At 41.2% G+C, this 24,958-nt stretch overlaps 2 protein-coding genes across 5 annotated transcripts; both read left to right on the top strand.

The window, feature by feature from the left end:
- On the top strand, positions 1-18,183 carry dgcr2 (DiGeorge syndrome critical region gene 2). 4 transcript variants are annotated; one of them, XM_040000157.1, is made up of 11 exons: positions 1-403; positions 7,362-7,394; positions 9,389-9,511; positions 14,321-14,398; positions 14,487-14,691; positions 14,951-15,027; positions 15,122-15,310; positions 15,397-15,600; positions 16,009-16,161; positions 16,775-17,011; positions 17,113-18,183. In XM_040000157.1, exons 1-11 carry the CDS (start codon positions 322-324, stop codon positions 17,343-17,345), a joined length of 1,614 nt encoding a protein of 537 aa, XP_039856091.1. In that variant the 5' UTR covers positions 1-321; the 3' UTR covers positions 17,346-18,183. The 4 variants fall into 4 exon arrangements, with proteins under 4 accessions (XP_039856091.1, XP_039856093.1, XP_039856092.1 ...); XM_040000158.1 differs by having other exon boundaries at positions 3-403; positions 15,122-15,304; XM_040000159.1 differs by lacking the exon at positions 7,362-7,394 and having other exon boundaries at positions 2-403.
- Positions 18,184-19,462: 1,279 nt separating this feature from the next.
- Positions 19,463-24,903, top strand: car15 (carbonic anhydrase 15). Its single transcript, XM_040000161.1, has 8 exons — positions 19,463-20,331; positions 20,462-20,491; positions 22,382-22,558; positions 22,633-22,778; positions 22,888-22,980; positions 23,066-23,132; positions 23,221-23,381; positions 23,476-24,903. Exons 1-8 carry the CDS (start codon positions 20,280-20,282, stop codon positions 23,698-23,700), a joined length of 951 nt encoding a protein of 316 aa, XP_039856095.1. The 5' UTR covers positions 19,463-20,279; the 3' UTR covers positions 23,701-24,903.
- The last annotated feature ends 55 nt before the right edge of the window (positions 24,904-24,958 follow it).

Consider the following 24,958-nt stretch of genomic DNA (forward strand, 5'->3'; position numbering starts at 1 on the left):
TTGGGATTGTTGTGATGGGAGGCAGCGGCCATCTTGGATGAGAGTCGCTCGGCACCGAGCAGCGGGACGGGACGTTAACGGCAGAGCGGCTCAGCTAGCTAACGTTAGCCCCTCGGAAGCACGACCCTGGTCGCTGAGCGGTACGACTATGCTTGTGCACACGCTGTTTTCTTCCCTCAGCTGCCGCTCCGACTGCGTGAAAATGGGCACAAATTGCGTTCAGCTTTTCGCGGTGTAGTTTCGGAAAGGGCGGCGGCGGTGCAGATCCTCGGAATATATCTTACATTTCTGGATAGAGGAGTTACTATGAATGGAGGATAAATGTTGCCGAAAGCTGACAGCAGCAGTTTCGTCCTCTTCTCTCTTCTCTTCGTCCTCACCTTAACGGACCCACCACGGGCAGGTAAATAGCCTCTCCGAGTTGTTTTTCTTGTGCATGTATTCCCCCCGGGCTCTGCTAGAAAGTGGGAGAAACGGATTAGAGCTGGAGGCAGGGGGCGGCAGGTTCACCGGGGAGGCCTGCTCCACAAGCCGGGGACTCCGGTACTTTTTAAACCCGTGTTCCTGCTGCTGCTGCTGGACAGCGGGGAGGACCCCTTTACTGCTGCTGCTGGCACTCTTGTTATGTTTAATCTTTTAAAGTAATGCCCACCAGCTTGAAATCTCTAACGAAATTATAATTTATTTCACCTGAAAATCAAGTAAGGCTGTGTGTTGTTGTCAAAATAAACAAGGTCGCTTCGAGTCAACCGTCTAGTTTTGACCTTTTGATACAGCTCATAATCATTTATTCACTTAATTGTGCTTACGCAAGGTGGAAACGATATCTTGGCTCAATCCAAAGCTTTGTAAACAATGTAGGTGTATTTAGGCTTCACTACATTCCAGGGTTGGTCTCCGCTTCCGCCGTGAAGCCTCAATTTGAAATGCATGTCAGAGATTCATGCTCCTGCATCACTAAACCTGTCTCACATCATAGAGCTGCAAGCCCAGGCACATCGCACTACACACCAGTGTGATGACTAAAACGATAAAGCTGTCTGAAGGAAACTTCTTAGTTGATGAATAGAGATTAAAGGGTAATGCGTCATGTCTCTGTGGCAACATAAGCTCGTAAGCTAATACTCAGGGCTAGTGGTGCCACTATATGAATATAGTGGTCAAAAAACATCTGTATAGAAAAATTCAGTTTAACTTCATTTATTGGATGTTTTGTCTTATTTTGACAAATTGCTTGCACTAAAAATCTGCAGCACATTAGTGCAGGGAGGTAGGGTAAGGGAGTGTAGCCAGAAAAACACCTTTCTTAGATGATTATATATATTTTAGAGTCCACAAAAGACGGGGATTGTGTGTTGCAAATCAGTTTTCTAAAGCTGAGTTTAGTTGATTTAAGTTTAAATACAATAAAAGGAAAATATTTGTTAAATCAGGTAACACAGGCTTTTTGCCTTAACTACATGCGCCCTGATCAATATCAAAAGTCACTGCCAAAAGCTCATTTTGAGCGAAAGGAACCCTGATTTATGTCTATTATTAACATCATGGCAGTATTTGTTTTAAATATCATGGCACCCCTGCACAGGACACACTGTAACATTTGAAAAGGGAAAAAGAAACAATCAAATCCCTAAACAAAGAAATGCATTTTTTTGTTTAAAACTACTCTCCATTTTAACACAATATTGTTTCATATCTGTAAAAACCACCCAAAGTAAGAGATTATCAACTGATGTTTAGGAACAACCACTTTGACTTGTGTGTATTGTGTTGAAGAGATGCCCACTTAATAAGAACTAGTGCTGTGCTATACTTTTGTGTAATACCATTTTAAACCCGAAGATGGTTTAGTGAGTCAGTGTAACCTTTAATGAGGCTTTTTATAATTGCAGCCTGGCACAAAGGAAACAGCAGTACCTAAAAAGAAATGCCAACAGTTAAACAGCAGCTCTTGTTTGAAAGTACCTGAGCACATCCACTGGTAAAATGCTGCCCCCTGGTGGCAGTGAATAATTATAAAATACACCTGGAAGGTCATAGAAATCCAAACAGGTAAAAAAAAATTATTATTTGTCTCTGCTGTAAGTGTGTTCTACTTTTGTTTCAAATGCAGAGCTTCTAAGGTGCTGTTTAGATGTCCATTTGAGCAGGGAAAGGCCAAATGCGTCTTGTGGTTTGCTTTAATCCCCGTCTTGTGATCCTGATATTCAGTTCAGACTATCAGTTCAGCCTCATGAATAAACACTTTATTGTCTGCCTCGATCCAAAGGAGAAACCTCCCACCTAGAAAACAATTGGCACACCAAACAGGGCGTGCTTTTTATCGGTCGTGTCGAGGTTTGTTCCCTGGGCAAATGTTTATTTATATTAGGAGTTTCCAAATAGTACAGTCATGATTTTCTTAAATGCTCAGGAGTGAATGCATCATCTTGTGTTTTTATAAGTTGGGCTGGCTTTTTTTGTCACTATTTCAACCATGACTTGGTCATTTGACTTGAGATCAAGACTGCGGGAGTATAACTCCAAATCTGAACGTACATGTAAATAATTGCTTAAGACTTCGTGTTGTGGAGACATTAACTTGGTATTGATGTAACCCGCTAAACCACATCATCCTCATACATTTTTAACACTTATGAAGGGCATACCTGCTTTCTACATTTGTTTCACAGCTGACTCCAGCAAACTCTCAAAGGTTCAGATTATGCATTTTCCAATGAGGCAGGCAACACTGAAGTGTCACACATTTTAAGGCAAATGTATGTGATCGGGATCATCTCAATTGGCCAGCTGAGTTTCACGTGCAAATAAGGCAAATCAGCAGGTTTCCTGCATTTGCATGATGCATAACAATTCACGCTAGAAGCAGTATGTATGGTTAAGATAAAAGCAGAAATGCACATGATAGGCCCAGTGGTTAGCATGTGTCCTGTGGGTTACAGAGACTAGAGGTGAACCGAGCTGTCTGAGAGTGAAAAACTTCAGTGTGCGCTCTAAAAAAAAAGAGTCAAGAGGTTAAGTACAGCCAACAGCGTATAAAAGTGAACAGAGCTTGGTTGTTTTTGTGTAGTGTGACTGACACAACCATCAGCTTAAACTTGAGCTGCAGTCAGCTAATCTTCGGGTCTTGTCTGTGGGTCTGAGCAGCGATTTGTGTTGCACTGTCGGCTGTTCAGTAGTCTGTTTTTTCACAAAAAAATTGGCGGTTTCAACCTGTGCCATTTATCATTTGAGGATTTTAACAGGTAGACTTGAAGTACAGCCACGCAATAATACAGTGATGCAGTTTATTGAAAGGTCACTGAGGCAAATGTTTGAAACATGACACGCGGGCAAAATAACCCTGTGTACGTGTATTCTGGCAGCTAGCGAAAAGCAGTAAATGAGATAATATGGCGCTTGAGAGAACTTGTGAAATTTGATGTCAACATTGTCCAGACATGAGGCTAAGTTATGGTTTCCATTTGGTTGTTTTATGGGGTAAATAGTGTCTATACGGGTGAATTACTTCCTTCTGCAGGGTTGCTATAAGACAGCCCTCATCCCCTTTCACATTTCTGGCTGTAGAGCAAAACCTTTTCACTTTGACACTTCTCGTCCTGGTTTGCTGGGGACTGCTTTTGTAGAGGAATTTAAAATAATATAGAAGTGACTCAAGGACTGATTTCATAAGGCGTCTTATAGCTAACATGGTGAATTGGTCTATAGAGATAATCCGTATTGCCCCTTTGACACTACTTACTTTGGAAATAGTGTTAACTTTTTCTAATAACATTGTAGCTTCCAGTCACACAGCTCTGTTTACCATTTTAAATATTAAGTGTGTCTCACAGCTGAACTGACAGTGTTAGCACAGGAAAGGCGCTTTACTTTGGTTAATTATCACAGGAAGCTGACCAGCAGTGCTTTCATGCACAAGGTGCAGATAAAAATATGGCTTGTTAATGTGAGAAGGTGCAATGAAAAAGAAATAAATGAATGTCCATACCCACACAGTGCTTTTAACAGCAAAGCTCAGTGCTGATATGAATCATCAGCAGCTGGAGATGATGCAGCGTGTGCACAAGGCCGGTTCACTGTGCCGTTACACTTGAGCGGGACCGAGCTGGGGCAGTCTCATAGTCTTTATTGTGCTTTCCTGTCGGTTATATAAGAGATGCAGAGGCTCACTTCGCTCAGGGTAACCAGTGTTGGCTGATTCTTTTGTCAACATGTACAGATCATAAAATCCTGAAAAAAAGCCTCGGCAAGGGATGGGGTTTTTTGGTTGTTGGTTTTTTTTTTGCCCCTGTTGCCTTTAACTAAACTGAGATCTCTGATTTTCTGACCTTGTGTTTTCCCGCAGCAGTAACAAAACAATAACTGCCTAATCATTGTTATTCTGATATATGAACAGGTTGGATATGCACAAGTCCTGATTTCAGCTTGTAATGTCTGATAACCTAAAGCACACAGCTGCTGGCATCTTATTCTAATTCCAGTAGCATTTGTGGGTTTTCAAGCAGTACAGATACCAGATATGCACTGAAAGCATGAATACTGATGTGCACAGACAGTCATTATTCAAATGGAGCACATATGCTTGTATTTTATAGTGCTGAGGGAGCACATGTAACTATATAAAGAGTCAGCCAGTAACAAGCTGGATTTGGCTTTGTTTGCTTCTTAGCCTTAGCAACAAGTCTTATTGCAATATTCATTAGTGGGAAATGTATGGGGAAAATTTTTTAAATTAAAATATTGTTCCCTGTCGGAGGATTTGTTACAATTATCTGGCAGCCTTGTAGGGAAGAGGAAAAAGCTCACATCCTTCTCTGATGAAAGTGTTTATTCAGCTACACACAGCAAGAGGCTTGTTTTCTTTAGCAAGTCTGCAAACATGTACATTATAAGGTAATTGGTTAATTCGTTTGTAATATATTTAATACACAAGAAAATGTTTCACAATAAAAGCATGCGCGTTTCAATAAACTGCATTGCTGGTGTCCACTGAAACACTAGGGATTTTGATTTGAAGCAGCTTTTATTGTGGCATATCAGAGGTTTTATCAGAGGTTTTATCGGGCTGTGTTTTATTTATCTTTCTGTAAATAAAAAGCATGGAAAGTCAACCTGTCCTCATGATCAAATTTCAGGGTCGCCACTTCCCAAAATCCTTAGCTACTACCATAGCCGGTGGGTATCCACATAAAAAAAAAAATCACACATAAGTCTGGATGTCCTTTTTTGTGTTTCAGTCACTGTTTGCAGTCTGACTATGAGTAAGGATCTTTTTATTTAAACTCAATAAATAGCTGAATTGTCATTGGACCAAGTGTTGATGTGTTTGAGATTCATTTCAGCCAATGTATTCCTATTTTCCAAGTCTGTGCTAGTCAGTAAGACTCAAAATAGAAACCAGAACTGCTAATAAAAGTCTTGTTTACTTCCTGCACATGGAGAATACTATATATCAGAAACTAGGGCCTCAAATTAGCATTTATAATGTAGGAAAATACCCAAAACAATTAAAAGCATTGCACCGGACTGGTCCAAATTGCTCCAAAGATGAATTGACATCCAATGTGGACAACGTCTGATGTGCTTTCCTTCCATGTTTCTATGAGACTTAAAAGATGTGAAGTTGACAGAGTGCAGACATCTAAATCTACTTAAGACACCTAGGATCACACTCTGGAGAAAAAGGGATAATATTCAGAAACTTAATCACAAAGACAGGAAGTGCCTTCATCTGAACAGGGACTCAAACCAGTGACCTGCACGTTACTAATCGGTTATTCGGACCTCCAGTCTTGAGCTCACTCGGCTTATCCCCCCAACACAGCACGCTCAAACTGACCCTGATCCCTCCCAAAGTGTATAAATCCCCCCTGTGGAAGCATTTAAAGGGGAAATCCCCTCACTTTTGAAATATGATGGCCTGCAGTCATAATGTCATGACTTTAAGAGGGCAAATATGAGGGAATCTGAGCGAGGCTTCATTCAATGCACTGATTGAACTGGGGCATTAGATTTAAAAAATCGGACTCTAAAACAAGCCTGCTTCCAACTAAGGGCCGTCACCTTCTGCCCCTGTTTGATTAAACAAAGCTTTTTAACCCATCCGCCAACAATTATTTATCATAAACTTAAGGATGAATTATTATTATTATTAGCTCCCTCTAATGTGTTTAATTGTTAATGTCTTTAAAGTTATCTGTCATTTTGACACACATTCAGGTTTGATGATGCACTCACTCCCTGGAGACTGAGATGTGTCTGTAATGCACCTCAATCCACTTAGCATTAACCAAGAGGTGACATTTCTGTGTGAGATGGCTATTAAAACACCCGTGGACTGTGTGATCTTGTTAACCTTAAGGGTTACAGGTTCAGTAGCACTGCTTCGATCTAACATTAGCTTTCCGAAGCTTAAACTGACAACTCTGGTGCTGTTTAACCCTCGGACAAGCATTACACTAAAATATAGATGAACTGGTAGCGTTGTAATGCTTCCAAGAACAAATTGCAATGAATTCATCCCAGCCACAGTGTGGGGTTTTTTCTTCATCCTGCTTACCTATAAAATAGGGATGTATAGTCCAGTACTAGAAAAAACTTTTTAATGCTTAAATCATGGTGTAAAGCCCAGTGAGAAGTTTCCACAGTGTTGTTAGTTTCTAAGGAATCCTTGTGCAGTAAGGTTGCAGCAATCAGAACTAGGCTTTCTGGAAATCTGGTGGTGTTGTTGGGCTTTAATGCTTGTTGCAAAAGAACGGTAGCTAAATAGTTTGGCTATAAAAGTTGAAGTATGATGGTAATGAAGTCAGACATCTGGGAAATAACTTTTATTTAGAAAATCTGACATCAAAACTAACTCTTATAACTAACTGACAGCTTTTATTTGGGAAATCTGATTTTTTTTTTTCTTGTAATTGCTTATTTATTTTGCACCACCTGTAGTACAAATAAATAATATTTAACACTGAAGTCCAGTGTAGGTTGTGGTCGCAGCTGTGTTGATTTCCAAAGCTGGAGGTCTGGTTTTAAATTAAATAAGCTTTTTTTTTCTCTCCCTTTCTCTCTCTTCTAAGAAAAAAATAGTGTTGCTATATTTGTCAGGCAAGTGGGTGATGCAGCTCCTCTGCAGGTTTACATGACTACCTGTGTCCTCACAAACAAGAGGGTGGAGAGAACAGGTGACAGTAAGAAATAAAGAAAAAATCACGAGCAGCATAAAAAGGATAAAAAAATATAACTTTTTTTTTTTTTTTAAATCGGACTGGATTAAATGAAATATATTTTTACTTTTTTTTTTTTTTTTTTTGAAAGACGACACACTGATATACAGGCTAGTCACTCTATTTTTTTTTTTGTTTCAGGTCCACGGGTAGCTCTGGCAAGATTATTGTCAGGTAAGCACAGTATGTTTTTGGGGTTTTCAAGCAGATTTTCAATATAAGAGTCACCCTGTATTAAACTAAAAGTCCTTTTAAAGCAGTCAAATTTATATTTTAATATAAACCAGGTGGGCTAAAACAGATTTTAGTTAATGGGCTTCATGTAGCACAGTCTGATCTCTAATGGGCAGGACTGTTAAATCTATTGTTGAAAATAATACCCTGTATTAAGGAAAGGAACTTAAATTTCAGTTTTTATTTTCATTGACTCTGTCAATGTTCGATATAACGATATATATCGGATGACGATATAAAAACTTCTATCGTTTCATTTGACGCTATCGTTTGTTTCGTGGTGTCGCAAAATAAACTGTTTACGGCAACATTTTTTCATCGTTTTGATGGACACTGTAGTGGCTATATTAATTTCTTAAAGTTCTCTCTTTCTCTTATATTTAATATAACCACAGTACGGTCGGACAAGCGCCTGTTTTTATGTGTTGTCGTTAGCAACAACAACGATAAAACCATTGGTGTCCGCTTGTTTATTTTCCACATAAACCTTTCAGAATAAAGATCAAGATCCTGTTGAGACTTTTCAAAATAAACTGAATCACGTGAAAGAGCAGATTATTTACGGATGAGAAGCAAAAAAGAGCCGTCAGGTGCTAAAAAATAAACCTTAGACTCAAACGTTAGAACAGGCTTTTCCCCGCAGCACGCCGTGTAATAAATACTCACAAAGAAAACGGCAGCCATTACCACTTATGTCTAAAAATGTATTGTTTCATGCATCGGTTAAAACATTTGACTCCAGGTACACGATGCCCAGCTGGAAACACTTAACAGAAGTATATGTACTTTCATGTGACAGCTTAAGTAAAGGCAAGCGATATCCCGAGTATGTTGAACTTACCCTTTTCTGTAACAATCTAAAAACAAGCAAATAGTGATAAGTTATTGATCTGATGATCAGTAATGTTGACACTGCCCACTGAGCTGTTTAACTGCATCGGGAAAGCTCAGTTTATTTCATAGGCTGCTAAACAGACAGAATATAAAAGTTCAGTATTGTCTGCTGTGTGCCTTAGGCTTCTTCTTGAGTTGCTGTCATCACTGAACTGCTTGCAGGAGTACTGTTTTATCCTCAGCGCTCTAATGTTACTGAATATCATGAAATACTCTTAGCAGCAGATTCTATTAATGTCAGGCTATAAACATAACGCAGTGGCTTGCAGACATGATGAAATGGCTCGGCAGATTATCTTCCTCCTTACAGTTGATCGACATCTCTGATAAAGTTTTAAGAAATCCAAACATACGTGATCGTTAGCGGCTGTGGCTTTCCGCCCCTTAAGCAAGGGGCGGAAAAAGCCCCTTAAGCAAGGGGCTTAAGGGTCACTATTACTTCCTAGGCTGCGCAAACACACAGAAATGACACCACTACGTCAAAGGAAATACCAGACAAATTCTGTTAAAGTGGCAGAGCTACTCTTAGGACAGTAGCTCTGTCCTAAGAGTAGCTCTGTCCTAAGAGTACCCTAAGAGTAATAATTAGGACAGCCACAATCACAGGAAGCACAGTTGATTGAATTTTTATTCAGTTACAGTTTTGTCTTCCATTCATTTATTAACATAATAACGTTGTGTGTTTTCCAATAATGCTCTTGTTTGGCCAAAAAGTGCATCCCTTTCCTTTGCATTTGGCCTGTTGTGGGTTTTTTTTGTTGTTTTTGTTTTGAGCGTGTAAGCAGTTGTGTTAAATCATCCCAATGTCAATACTCACGAAGTAATGGTGATGATGATTTTTGCCGTGATCAAGCAGCTCTAATTGTACATTTACCCATTCACCATCCCAGACATCTTATTTTATTAACTGCCTTGAAAGCTCACACGGCGCCATTCAGACTGCTGCACTCTGAGTTTAAATGGTTTTCTCTTCTTAGGAAAAAGGCCTTGGTTATGTGCAGGTTTAACCACATAAACCCTCTTTTTTGTGTGTATTTCAGAGCAGCGCTGCAGCCCCGGGCAGTTTGCCTGCCGCAGTGGGAAGATGCAGTGTATCCCGATGTCCTGGCAGTGTGACGGCTGGACAGCGTGTGAGGACAAGAGTGACGAGATGGACTGTCCCCGTGAGTGCAGCTCACTTAAGCCCTTTCACACCCAGTCTGTTACCTAACACCCATAACATGATTGATTTTTGGAAAGTCTAGCAGCACCCAGAACCTTTTAGAACCTTTTCACACTTGGATGATCAGACCACAGCTGAGCAGCTCTGAATACAGGTGTGGAGGATGTAGCGCAATCTAATCAAGCCAAACTGAGAGACGTTCAGGTGAATATATGCACAGATTTAGTATACAGGGTAAATGGAAGTTTTCTGCAGGTGATCAGCCATCAGTGCCTCAGTTTGTAAACAAAGACGCTGCTAGTCCATGTCATTAATGAGCGGTGCCATCTACATACAGAAGAGTTGATTGAGTGAGTGTGTATTAAGGAATATGATGGAGTAAAAGAACAGGATGAGCAGGACATGTGCTTTCTCTTTGAAAGAGCATGGCAGCTCAGATCAATGAGAGGCGGCTGAAGGAAAATCAATATGTTTTTGTTTTCTGGGTAATCTCCTTCCATCTAAACCAGTTATCCAGCTCATGGTTGTAGGGAGGCTGGAGTTATCCCGCCTATCCCACCTGGCTACACCCTGGACAGGTCGCCAGTGCGCCAGACCTGTGCAGGGAAGCTTTGTGGAGCCCACAGCTTGCACTTACTCTTGTGCTGGTGCATTACATGTTAATTACAGTGTGGTCGTGTCCTGGTGTTTTCCATGCGATGCCAGGCAATGTCAATGCTTTGTTGTGGTCAGTGTTCTTCGGGGGCTTGAGGGGACTTTTTCCATTTCTTTGTACACTCCCTCGTCTTCATTCTGATAGTTTCAACAATCTCCCTCCAGGAATTTGCTGATATTTGTGAGTTCTAATATTGATTATTATTCCTTACATTAAGGCGATGATTTTATGCTCTCACTGATAAATCTGAAAAACTGAACCAAAAAGTAGCCAGACATACACAGGAATAATTGCTCAATCAGAGTAGTTGTGGGCTGCATTAACCCAATGTGTGGTTACATTTCTAGGGAGGTGCATGTAAGGCTAATGCGTTGAGTTTCGACATAGTTAGGTTGTAGATTTCCTGCTAAAGCGTAATCTCACAGGAACACGGATACATAGCAATTCGCACACCATCCATAAACATGCTTTTGCACTACAGGAGACCGTTGGAATACTAACTGGGTCTGAACTGGATGAAGCCAGAATATCTGTTTCTTTCTTTTCTTGTTCAGAAAAATCAGGGCCAGCTGATCATGGCCCCATGTCAGTGTTTTTTGTTTTTTTTTCTCACAGTGCTATTTTTGACACTGAGCATTCACACGTTTGGTGTTCAGTGTGTATGTATGTTGCTCAGCAAGTTCGGAAGTGGAAAATTAGGAATTACATGTCACTTGGGTGAATATCGGTAGTATTGAGGGCCAGAAATATGCAGCGCTCAGCCTTAAGTTTTTCTACTTTGAACACATGCCATCTCTCCTTCTCGTTCCAGATAACGGAGTTAAATTCAGCACAGTTGGCAGTAAAATCACCTGCCTTTAGCATTAGTAGATCAGGTTTTATGACTTTTAAATACCTGCATCCACTCCTTTCAGTGCACCTCTTCAACAGATACTGACAATAGCTTTGTTTTTATCACAGAGGTTTTTCCTACCAAACGTAAAAATAGTAAGTCTTGGCCCTTGCGTCCCTGTCTGAACTGCAGCATGGCATAGTTGCATTTAATACAATAACCACCCACATAAACAGTCCTGTCTCACTAATTTGCTTTTGCTCAGCAGCTCAGATGTGTTTTGTAGTCCTCATAGTCCCTCACAGTGAGTCCGCTCTATTGACAGTGTCAGATGGCAGGGGAAGAAGGGTTAAAGGCTGAGTGGCTGCACATGTGTCTCTGTTTTTGTTTACTGCTGGTTCATCTGTCCTACAATGCATAGATGTCACTAAGCCTTTGACCAAAATCCTATTGTTCTCCGCTTAAATCTAGAAAGACCTTATCCCGAGATCTCTAACAGCATAACAGGAGTTAGTGAAAGGATTGAGTGCAGCATGTGACCTCCATACAGCAGCCGTCCACGCTCCGAGTTAACGCTCCATGCGGCACTGCTGTTAAACGATTAAGGGTTCACACTGAAGTCTATTCATTTTGCAGTAAAACCACATTTTTAACAGAACAGCTTAAGAAGTTGAGAAGTAATTTCCTTCTGCTTCTTTTTCTTTCTGTTTATTCAGCAGTAAAACTGGACAAATTCATATATCTGATAGTCTGCATGTTTAGAGGGACGACTGCTGACCTTTTGTTTTTTTTTTAAGTGTGAGCTTACTGAGAAATGCAAGCCTTACTCAAGTCACAGCAAGGGCTTATTGTCACGTTAATCAGCGGCTTGCTGGAGAGTCTTTGTTCTTGTTAGGGCATTTGACTTTTTTAATAACACTAAAAGGTGAAGCAATCCTTCAATCTTATAATAACAGCACAGTGGCCGATGCAAGAAGAAACGTCTCAACTTTACAGTTGAGAAACTGAAAAGTGGAAAATACCCAGCTGAAGGCCAGTCACTGTATGCAGTGAAAACTGTGGCTACAGATTGTTGTCATTAGAGATGGACCGATCCGATATTATGTATCAGTATTGGTCCAATACTGACCTAAATTACTGAATCGGATGTCGGAGAGAAATAAAAAATGTAATCCAATCCATTAAATATCACGAAAGCACCTCACAAAACTTGCAACATGGCGTAACTCGGCTCACAACCTTAGCACATCAGAGCAATATGCGTCACATGATAGAGCGGCTGTAGCGTGCGAGACCTCTCGGCGGTCTGGTTGAGCATTTGGAGCCTCGCTACCAAACCGGCATTTCATCTCAGAGAAAGTTAACCCAGAGAGAAGTAAAGCAAGTGTGTAAGTTCATCTGTGAATGTTTGTAAAGCATTCCAGTGTTAAGCTTAACAACCGATATATGGAGCGACTGCCTCTCATTCTCTCCCTCCCTCTCCTGCTGCTACTTCAATCATGAAACTGATCAATGATCGGCTGATCAGCTTTTCTGTCGCGAGTCCGTCTCTCTTGTTAGTTTTTGGCCCACTTTGCACCAGAAAGAGGAAACCAGCGGCTAAACAACAGCAGCAAGTTTAACCTTGATAAGCTGTTGTTAGAATTTATTTAATATTACTTTCTACACCAGGATCTTTTTCTACGTAGCTGACGGCTGGTAACTGTGCAGGGGCGGATCTAGCAAAGTTATGCAGGGGGGCCGATAAGGCATTAACAGGGAAAAGGGGGGTACAAAGACATACTTTTCTTTCTTATTCTCATTTAAAATGTCTAGCTGTTCCCTATTTTTTTCTGCTGGTAGTTGACATCCCTATTAGTTAGGTTGTTTAATATTTCTGCTAAGTACTCTTTAAAACACCAGAATAGGAAGGATGGTGCAGGTTTAAGTTTATTAGATTGATCAGTGTTGCTGAACTATGAAAAATTTTGGGTGCAGTGTATTTTTTGCATACAAGTATAGCAGAATAGCTTTAGTGTTTTGTTTTGTTTTTAGACTTGAGTATGAACTTATACAAAATGCAGAAAGATATTTAAAAAAAAAAAAAAAAAGTTTTATTGATTAAAAAACACATTATATCGGATTCATATCGGTATCGTCAGATATCCAAATTTATGATATCGGTATCGGACATAAAAAAAGTGGTATCGTGCCATCTCTAGTTGTCATGAATCTCAGTGCAAAATCAAAATAAATGCTGTTATAAATGTAAACAAAGTGTTTGCTCCTCAAATTTGGTGGTGTTTTTTCAGTTAAGTTCTTCAGTATTTGCTGTTTTTATAGCCTGCAGTTCCTTCCTTTTTGAAGCATCAGTCAAAAACAAAATCTCATTGAGTCATGTAACAGAGAAATAGTCTTTTTTTTATCTGCTACCCATTACTCCCTTCAGGGGTCGCCATTGTCTCACACCAGCCTGTCCTCTTTTCTACATCACCACATCCATGAACCTCCTCTGAGGTCGTCCTCTCTTCCTTCCTGCCTGCTCCAAATCCAGCATCCGTTGTCCAATATAGCCACCATCACAAAAAGCAACACACCTCTGGTTGTTGTGCCAGAGGTGTTTTGCTAACAGGGAAGTTGCAGAGGGCCCTCTGGTGGACAGGTTATGCAGCATCAACACAGAAAAGCAGTTGAAGGCTGTTTCTCTTGTCTTTTTACATTTTAAATGCTCATTTATCAGCTGTTATAAATGCCAATATCGGTAAACACCTATTATCTGCTGATATATCATATGTGCTCTAAAATCTCCAAGCATATTTCCCGTTTTTAAATCGGATCTTTTTCTTCTAGTTTATACTAAGAAAAAGTAGTAAAGATGCCACAATTGAGACAGTGTGTTTTCTTTATAGTTTGTAACATACCTACGTACTTTATTTTCTTACTAGCTAGTCAAAGAGTAGCAAGAGATCCATCACATTAACAACTTTGTCATTAAAAAGTGTATATTATATTGTGTTGCACATAGACAGTACTGGGGTGCTTCCCTCAGTCTAGACTTTAGTCTCTGTGAACTCCTGATAAAATATAGTAGAGGATGCTATCTGCACGGTCAGCAAAGCATTGCTTCTGCTTTCATATTCCTCAGATTAGAATCAGCCTCAGTATATATCTTATTTTCACTGATGTGTGGTGGTTTTGACTTCTAAATATTATCGCGGGCTGTTAACAATTATCCTACACACTGAAAACACCATCTGTTGTTCTCAGTTACATTTATTATGGCAGAACGTACAAACAAGTCCACTTTTTTAACCTTTTTGTCTTCATTTGTGCTGTTATAAAAGAGGAGAGGTTTCGTTATGGCAGCGGGTACGACCAGGTGGAAGACGTCATCGGTGTGGCTCAGCCGGTGCGCTTCAACAGTAAGCGTCTCACTTTGCTCTCAGCAGGTTTATTTGAATCGAATCTGCATGGCGATCATGTGCTCACTCTTGTCTTCTCTGTCTGCAGAGAAATGTCCCAGCGGGTGGCATCACTACGAGAAAACAGCGAGCTGCTACAAAGTGTACCTGAAGAACGAGAACTACTGGCAGGCCGTGGATACGTGTCAGAAAGTCAACGGCTCGTTGGCCACGTTTGTGACCAACGAGGAGCTGCAGTTCATACTGAAGATCGAGGTGGACTTTGACGATAAAGTGTGCAGAGATCAGTGCAAGTAAGTTTTCTTTATTGCCACAGAAATAAGCTGCCAGGTTTCAGTTCCTGAACAGAGATCTCATTTCAGTCTTTAAACTTCTGCTTTAATTCTGGTTTGTTTTTGTGTTTTTTTTAATAAGGAAGATATTGCAGTGAAGTGCGTGTGCTTGTTATTTTAGATGTTATACTGCTCTGTAGCTGGTTGCAGGCCATCTAGTGGCTGGTAGTAGCTAATGCGTCATCACTAGACATGGTGTAAGTGGTGTTGTTTGTTTCAGATTTTGGGTGGGTTACCAGTATGTGATCACCAATCAGAGCCACTCCTTGGATGGCCGCTGGGAAGTAGCATACAAAGGTATAAAAGATTCATCTTTGTGAAGTACCTACATGTGCTGTTTGTCGTCTGTAATTTATTTGAATGCTTTAATGTGTGAATTGTTTGTGTTCAGGCTCTATGCAGGTGTTTTTGCCTCCTGAGGGTCTGAAAGACTTGGGGGAGGCCTCCGCCACCCAAGACAATGTCTTCTGTGCGCAGCTGCAGCGCTTTCAGTACAAAAGCATGAACGAGCGAGGCCTGCACAGCTGGCACGCTGAGAACTGCTACAAGAAGTTTCCGTTTCTGTGCAAGAGGAGTATGGGTTAATTTTCTGTTTGTTATCAAAAATGTGTCAGTTATTTGCTCCGCTGGGGCCATGTGTTTATTTTGATATTCTCTGTGCCACAGGGCAAACGTGCGTGGATATAAAAGACAATGTCGTAAACGAGGGCTACTACTTCACCCCCAAGGGAGACGATCCGTGTCTCAGCTGCACGTGTCATGACGGCGAGCCTGAGATGTGCGTCGCCGCGCTGTGTGAGCGGCCACAAGGCTGCCAGCACTTCCGCAAGGATCCCAAAGAGTGCTGCAAGTTCACCTGCCTCGATCCTGGTACTACCACCACATCCGAACACATCCCACTGGTTACAAACCACCACCAGTGTGTAATGATCATCAGTGATTAGAAGCCTTCCAGTGCTCGTAGTCCTATAAGATGTTATTCTGCATCACGATTCGTCACCTACACATTTTTACACTGTTTGATATTCAGTATATTAAGTTAAATGAGTCAGGAGGATTCAAATTGCCTAATTTATATAAACATTAGCTCCTGCTTCTCTTCTAAATAGTGCTGCAAGGAAAAGATGTGAAAGTGTTGTTTAATGTGCAAATTGTGTCACATTCACACATAAACGGTGCAGAATTTCCTTCGAAGCTCAGCAAAAGAAAGTTTTTAACGAAGTACGTTTGCAAGGACATATCCTGATTTGATTAGATTTTTCCCGTCTTCTCCGTCAGATGGGAATAGTCTGTTTGACTCGATGGCCAGCGGGATGAGGCTGATCGTCAGCTGCATCTCGTCCTTCCTTATCCTCTCTCTGCTGCTCTTCATGGTACACAGACTCCGTCAGAGAAGACGTGAACGCATCGAAACGCTGATTGGAGGAAACTGTGAGTAAAGTGTTGCAGCACTGAGATCCAAAGTTTACACCTGTGGTCACTTTTTAATCTTTGTCTGTATGAGGAACGATTTAAAATGCTGAGATAAAAATCTTCCTTTCTAAAAATGAAAACTCATAAGGATGGCAAAAACGGCCACAAACGGTAAATAAATAAATAAAATAAATGTTGAAATTAAGTCTAAATATTGATATTTATGTTTTAAGCTACTTATTTTTATTAATTCATTTAATTTCCCCTCTTGTTTTATGCTTTATACATCTAAAATGTATTTGTTTGTTTTTTTTCTATTTTACATTTATTTCTATTTTTCTGCAACTTCATACAAATGAGGGTAACAACAGTCTCAGCTGTTGCTGCAGTCACATTGGGGAAATTGGTTGTTGGAGATGGCAGCACAAAGTTTTTGTGACAACTTACAATCTTGTTGTTTTTGAAGTGGTTGCTTTGGAAACGGAGACCAGATCTGCGACCACTCTCAGTCAGTTGCCATCTTCAAAGCATCTTAAGTGCAATAAAACAGCAATAAGACAGAGATGGTCTGAATAATCCAAAAAGCTCACTTTAAATGCACCTTAAACTTTAAACTCTGCTTTAATCTCAGTGCACCACTTTAACCTTGGAAGACGAGTCCCAGGCTTTGACTACGGCCCGGACGCCTTCGGCACTGGTCTCACTCCCCTGCATCTGTCCGATGATGGGGAGGGAGGCGCTTTTCATTTCCAAGAGCCTCCTCCGCCTTATGCAGCCTACAAATACCCCGACATCCAGCATCCCGACGACCCCCCTCCTCCATACGAAGCCTCCATAAACCCAGACAGCCTCCTCTACGTGGACCTCGGTAGGCACACATCCTTTTCTCTTGTTCTTTACAAACATCGTCATGTGCGGAGTGATAAACGCTCTCGTTTCCCACTTCTCTGTCTGCATCTGTATCTTCAGGGCATGGTGGGGTTTCCATCGTGCCGAGCCAGATGAACGCCATGGGTGACGGGCTCCAGGCCAATATTCCCAACGCGACAGGCCCGGTGCCAGACTCCGCACCGTCCTGTCAGGAGAGGGAGGACTCCATAGACAGCAGCACCCTCCTGGTGGGGCCCGACACACCGACAGATGGCCACGCCCCCGTCTCCATGCCTGCAGACTGCGCCTCCTCCCTCAGCACCGTGGTATAAGACTGTGGGCAGACACCTGCACGTTACCCACAGTTAGAGGAGGGTCGTAGATGTTTTCCGCACCAGGAGCACAAAATGCTGACTGCAGAGAGGACAGTTACAGTTTGTACAGACTCATCAGAGTGTTTTTGTTTTTGTTTTGTTTTGTTTTGTTTTTTTAAAGACGATGACATCTGAAGGAGCAAAGAGACAAAAACTCTACATCCAGGCCGAGAAGGCCACACTTCTGCTTTTAGCCCAGACTGAGAAAAGCTTTTCAAACATCTCAAAACGGGCCTGTTGGTCATAAAAAAAACAAAGCCCCTAGTGTAAATACACCCTTTGGTCAGATTTGTAACAGCACGAGGAAAAATAACCGCATACGGACAGAAGAGCCAACTTTTGTTTGTGTTTGCGGCATACTTTCAAACACATACGTATCAATCAGTGTTCAGGCTACGATAACTTTCTCATCCACCCCACAGTCTGTCGCAGCGCGTACAGAAACTGTCCCCTGGCGTTTATTAGTCTGACACACGAAGCTGTCTTCCAGGTTTTTAGAGCAAGTTTGCAGAAAAACACATTTTGTAGTTGAGAGGTTCAACCTCGCGAGATACGGCTAAATTTCCTGCTGTGGGGTTTTTATCGGGCGAAGCTGACATGTGGCGTCGTAGTGTCAAAGGATGTTGTGCTCTTTTTTTTTTTTCTTTTTCTTTTTTTTTGATAATAATTTATGGCTGCAGGTCGTTACCTTGATTGTTTAATTGTGGGATAGATATAGGCTGATTTACTTTCCCTGTCCATCAACAAAGCGACAAAGGCTTTATGAGCGTATATGTGAAAATCAAATTTGAAAAAAATAAAAATCATTTATATGAGATAAATGCTCCAATCATTAAGTCGTATAATCATCCAGATGGTCCCAGAGTTGCTTCTGTTTCATACCAACTCTTTCCAGGATAATTCTGCATTTTCTTGGTGATTTAATTCCTCCCTCGGTTGGATCAGGCGCGTTTCTGTGCTATTCTTCGTGCAGTTGCAACTCCGTTACTGAGGTTTGTCTTCAGTTAGTGATGGGATGTCACCAACTGCAGCGGCGGGATTTTTTTTATTTTTATTAATGTGTCAGTGATGAGGGTCTGTATACTTGGGGAGAATTACGGTGTCAATCATCAGAGGAGTAATCGTCTGCAGATCAGAGCTGACCCCCAACCACCAGCATCCAAGCCGCTCATGATCTGCCTCGAGGAGGGAAAAACGGCTTAAACATGTCAGACTGTGCACATCTGTATAACTTATGTTTGAATGTATTGTATGTAAAAAGAAGTTGGTTTTTTGGGGGGGTTTTTTGCTTGTTTTTATTTTATTTTTTTTGTTTAAACTACCCTCCCCCTTTTTTTTTCTTTACTTTGACAATCCACAGTGGATTATCCAAGAAACAAAATCATGTTCACAGAAATTGTGGAAAAGTGTTCATGTGTGTTTAGGAAATGATGTATTCAGTTTGATTTTTCTTATTATGTTTTTTTTTTTTCTTATTTTAAATCAAGTTTCTTTTGCTTTTTTTGCGTTTTCGACCTGTGGTGCATGTTTTTAATCTTTTGGCATGCTGAGAGATTTTTAGTTTTAGTTTTTGTTCTTTTTGATTTGGACAAAAATGTTTTATGCTCAACCATGTGTCCTGTACAGTAGGCTCAAAAGACTCCTGCATATAGTTTAATATCCCCGTATGCATCCAAAACGTGCCCACCACAACCCATCCGGCTGCATTTACACTGTAGTTTCTGTGCTAGAAGGTGGTGTTGATGGTGGCGTGAGAGCTTGTTTTTTGGATTTGGAGGGGAGAGGGGTTTGAAATGTTTTATGTACAATACAGCAGATGCTACATTTCATTGTTGTTTATTTCATAGCCTTTACCATTTAAAAAAGAAATGCTTAATTTGCAGGGGAGCTTGTGTTTTTTGAGGTAGATGTACATCTAATCAAATGCCAAATAAATTGCACCATGAAGGACGAGCTTGTGCGTCAGTGGCTCTGAACACATGCTGAACTTTACGTTGAACCTCGATACATCGTGACATTTAGCTGGTCTGCGAGGCTTTGAGGAGGAAATTCCTTCGTCTGCGGTCACCAAATGTCAAATTACATTAAGGTGGGATGCAGGGAAATCCCCCCGCCTCCTCGCACCAGTGTCCAATACACGGCAATGAAAAGATTCTCATAATTTAAAGAAAGCGGATATAGTGCACCTCGCGGTGACTCACAAGGGGGCAGGCGGAGAGGAGAGAGTGATACCCAGCCGAGAAGCACCGTCGGAGAAAAGAGGCTTTGTTCATGCAGGCTGAGTAGTGACGGAGTCGCACAATCTATTCCTGGATGGGAAACACGTAACACTTAACACTGAGCTGTTAGGAGAGGAAGTGTAACATCACTTAAAAACATGCGTTTAAGTGTAAAATTAGGTGTTAATTTGAGGGTTTTTAACTGGATTCCCAGAGCTTGGCACTGATTAGAGGGTGGTCCCTCCCACTGTAAAGCGTGGGGTAGTGATGAGCAAATAAAAAGAGAACCTCTGAAGTTTAAACACGGTGTCATTTTTACAGCCTCTTTATACCGAGTCATATATATTCTGTTCACTTCTAATCCAGCCTCCTAACACATCCTCTGACTTTCCCATGAGATGAATGGGTCTTGTTACTAGTCACTGAGCATCTATGCTTACAGCAGCAGCAGCTGGGGAGGTGGGGGTGTGTGTGGGTGTAGGGGGGGTGAAGCTCTCCCTGCATCAATGAGCCTGTTTATCAGAAAAGACCACTAGACTGGTAATGACACGGTTGACTGATCAGCCCAGGAGAAAGTAAATCTCAGCTTTCACCTTCCTTCCTATATTTAAGCCGGACGTTCGCCCTCGATTGTTTCAGTCTACCTCACTGTGCGCTCCACCGGGATCCTGGGATGATTTGGACCGCAGCTCTCCTCGTGATCGTCGGCTCATACGCTGACTCAGGTGAGGGCACGACTCGGGTCTCGCGGGGTGAAAAGATATTGCGAACGTCTCTTATGCGCAATTTCATGTAATTGGATGGAAGGGAAAGAAAGGTGATGTTTGTCGTCACTGTGCCGTTTTCATTTCGCAGATGACTACTGTTATGATGAGCCACATTGTGGTGAGTAACTTATTTGTTTTTTAATTTTAGAACGAGCGCTGTCACGATGTCACATTTTCACTTTATGATTAGAACGGTGAAAAGGATTCACGATGATAGTATGAAATCTTTAGAAAGGATTTTATCAAATTCCATCAATGACACAGTTACAGTGCACAATACAGACCAAATGCCCACTTCTTTGGTTACACCTTGCTCGTACCCCTTTTGCCTTCAGATCTGCCAGATTCTTGATTCAACAAGGTGCTGGAAATACTACTCAGTGATTTGTCAGCTGAACGCCCATGATCCAAATCTCCTGTTCCACTAAATCACAGATGTGCTCTATTGGACTGAGATCTGATGACTGTGGAGGGCATTTGAGTACAGTGAACTCATTGTCATGTTCAAGAAATTGAGATGATTTGAGCTTTGTGACATGGCATGTTATCCTACTGGAATCAGATGATGGCCACACTGTGGTCATAAAGAGATGGACGTGACCGGCAACAATATTCTGGTAGTAGTGCTTTAATGCTCAGTTGCCATTGCACCAGCAGCAGCCTGAACCATCGATACCACACAGGATGAGTTCATGCTTTCATATGGTTCACACCAAATTCTGACCATCTGAATGTGACAACAGTCAGTCACGTGGCAGCAACTGAATGCCTTTAGGCATGTAGACATGGTCAAGGGGGCATATTGAAGTTCAAAACGGGGATTTAAGTGACTTTGATTGTTGGTGCCAGATGAGCTGACTGAGTATTTCAGAAAATGCTGATTTGCTGGGATTTTCCACACAACCATGTCTAGAGTTTACTATACGGGGTCTAAAAATAAATAAATAAATAAAGGACAAAATGTCAAGTGGGCAGCAGAGAGGAGAGTAAAGCGGCAGACTGCTTCAAGCTGAATGAAAGGCAACAGTAAATAACCAGTTGCTACAACCAAGGTGTGCAGAAGTGTGTGAATCTTGAAGCAGATGTGCTACAGTAGCAGAAGAGACCACATTAGGTATCACTCCTGTCAGCTAAGAACAGGAAGCCGAGGCTACAATTCACACGAGCCCACCAAAGCTGGAAAATAGAGAGTTGAAATGTTTACGCTTGGTCTGATGAGTCTCGATTTCTACTGCAACATTTGCCTGCGAGGATCAGAAATGAACATGAAAGGATGGATCTATTCTGCCTTGTATCAACTTGGTGGTGGTTTAATGGTGTGTGTTTCTTGGCACACTTTGGGGCCCTTAGTACCAACTGAGCATCATTAAAACTCAACAGCCTATCAGCCGGATGGTTGCTGACTACATCAACCCAACAGAGCACCTTTGGGATGTGCTGGAACAGCTGACTGACATCATGGATGTGATGCGTGCATGTCAGTGTGGACCAAACTCTGGGGAATTTTTCCAGCACTTTGTTCAATCTCTGCCATGAAGAGTTAAGGCAATGCTGAAGGCAAAAAGACTTATATATTAGATGATCTGAAGCTGAAGTCACTGTTGAAAGTCTAAAGCAGGGGTCCCCAATCCCAGTCCACGAGGGCCGGTGTCCCTGCAGGTTTTAGGTGTCCTTGATCCATCACAGCTGATTTAAATGGTTAAACGACCTCCTCAACATGTCTTGCAGTTCTCCAGAGGCCTGGTAATGAACTAATCATGTGATTCAGGTGTGTTGACCCAGGGTGAGATCTAAAACCTGCAGGGACACTGGCCCTCGTGGACTGGGATTGGGGACCCTGGGTCTAAAGTATCCTTTCAAAATAAAAGCCAAAATATCAGATATTCGGAAAGCATGGGTTGTCCAAAACTGATTGCTGTGAGCTGATTTTAAGGTTAAGCAAGCAAGGTTCTTCTTACACTTTTTAGTTGTCTGTCTGGAGCTCATGAGTCTTCTTTCACATCCTCAGATCCTTACTCATGGGGAGACATGGTCCCTTCCTGTTATTCTTTACTTAATCACCATCACTCTCCCATCAACTTGGACGAACACATGGTCAGAAACGCCTCTCTGGGCGCTCTGTATCTAGAGGGCTTCGAGGAGACACAAACAGGCCACTGGACGCTCAAAAACGACGGGCACTCAGGTGAATACCCCACATATTGTAGCGCGTTTTTGTCGCGTGGGCGCTGGGGGTGACGCATGCGCTGTTGCTCTCAGTCATACTGCAGGTCGGCAGCGGCATGGCTGTGAGTGGTGGCGGTCTTCCAGATGTGTACCACACCATCCAGCTGCACTTCCACTGGGGAGGTCCGGCGTCCAACGGCTCAGAGCACACTGTGGACAGACGCAGATACCCAATGGAGGTACAGTATGGTCAGTAGACGGAGTTACACAGTCACAAGCCACCTGTGTAAGCACACAGATGCAGTGCAGCCTTCCCTTAATGTCTCTGTGGACTTTCTTTACTTCCAGATGCACATAGTCAACATGAAGTCCATCCATCCAAATCTGTCTGCAGCCCTCGACGATCCAACGGGACTTGCCGTTCTTGGATTCTTCATTGATGTCAGTTTATTTCTCAGCCTAGTCCTGAACTACATTTTTAAGGATTTTTAAAGCAAAACTATTAAGACATTATCATATTTCTCAGGTTGTGTATGCAGATAATGTGCACTTTGGACACATCTCACAGAAACTCTCCTCTGTTGCTTACAAAGGTGAGTGGAGCCTTAAGAAAAATCCACTCCTGCCTTCTTGTATTAGTCGTAGCAATGTTCTCATTATGTCTGTGCATCCTTCCCCCAGGGCAAGCAACTAAAGTAAAGCCATTTCCTCTAATGAGCCTCCTGCCGAAGCACAACATGAGTCAGTATTACCGATATTACGGCAGCCTTACCACCCCTCCATGTTCTCAAGCGGTTGTGTGGACTTTGTATGAGGTCCCCATCTACATTTCATGGTCCCAAGTAAGTCGCCTAGGTTCAGATCAGTTTTTTTTTTTTTTTTAAAGACTTACTTGTTGCTTTAAAATATTATTTTTGGGTTTGGTTGTCTCCTCAGCTGGCTCAGTTTACCTCGCAGATCTTCTCCACAGAGGAGGACGCAGAGCAGGTGACCCCTCTCCAGAACAATTTCAGACACATTCATCACATCTTCAGTCGCGTTGTCTCAGCCTCCATAGATGCCAAACTCCTCAGAGGAGCGGCTGGTCGAAGCCTCTTGTCTGCTACATCAGTGCATCTGCTTCCAGTCCTTTTACTGGGAGGCTTTTTATCTGGACTTTAGCACCATGTTAAATCCAAGGCGTGAAATAGTACAACACCAAAATTAAAATTAAATGAATAAAGAACAGGTTAGTTGAACTTTTCATTTAAGGAGAAGTTTTCAGACATTTAGAAATACTCTAGGAAAAACAAGCAAACTGTGAAGAAGAGTACTGTAAGTGTTATTTAACGTCTCATGTGTTTTCAGGAAATTTTAATTCATTAGCATGTTGCTAACCGTTTAATGTGAAGCCTTTTGCATTCAAAGTGTGCTTTTAAAAACTACAACCTAATGTACATGCGTATATCCTTTGTTTTTCTGTAGCGAGCAATTAAAAAATAAAAATAAAAGCAAAGTTAAGTCAAAGCAAAACTTGGTTGGTTAGCATAGCATGTTAGCATGCTAACAAGGTTGATTGTTTATAAAACATTTGAAAAATTAAAAGTATTGGTCAGGCATTTTAAGCTGATGATAATGATTTAAAAAAAATATGCCCAAATAACGCAGTAATGCAGATTTATGAAAAAAGTAAAGAAATATATAAAGAAAAATACAATTAGATCTATAATTCATTAGACAACAACATAATTTCCATGCCCTTGTATGTCACTACAGTGGATTTCAAACAGTTGAGATGTGATTTAAATGAGAATTTCAGTTTTAATTTAAAAACGTTTTATAAAATTTATATACCATCTTTTAATTAATTGAACAAACCATATGAATTTAAACATAAAGATTGTTGAAACTGACACTCTTACTTCCTCAAGAGTGTGACTAGATGTGAAACTGTTTTTTCTTTACCATCGAAATAATTCTGTGGTCATCCACTTCACCATTTCTGTGGTCTTTCAGACCTTTTTGATGTCGCCAAGCTGCCTAGTATTTATTCCCTTTAAGATTGAACTGAACTGCTGATTTGAACACTCCTAAAGCTTTTGCTATCGCTCTGATAGATTTATTTATTTCAGGCTAACAGAGGTCTCCCTTACTTGTACTTCCACCTTTATGGGCCTCACATTTATAATTACAGTGAAAAGCCACTATATGAAGCTGAAGGTCTTACCCTTCAATCATTTCTTGATTTTGTTTTAATATAAAGTATCCACTGTTGTGTTATAATGAGGCAAAACTATAAAATATATTCATATTAATATTAACCTCCTAAGACCTGAACGCTTTCATGGCATGCATTTTTAATCTTTGCTATTTGGGTTGATTGGGACCTGATGAATTTAAAAACAAAGAATTAGCAGATTTTTTTATTTTTTTATTTTTT

The sequence above is a fragment of the Simochromis diagramma genome, unplaced genomic scaffold (genome assembly GCF_900408965.1).
Source record: "Simochromis diagramma unplaced genomic scaffold, fSimDia1.1 OVJJ01000596.1, whole genome shotgun sequence".
NCBI lineage: Eukaryota > Metazoa > Chordata > Actinopteri > Cichliformes > Cichlidae > Simochromis > Simochromis diagramma.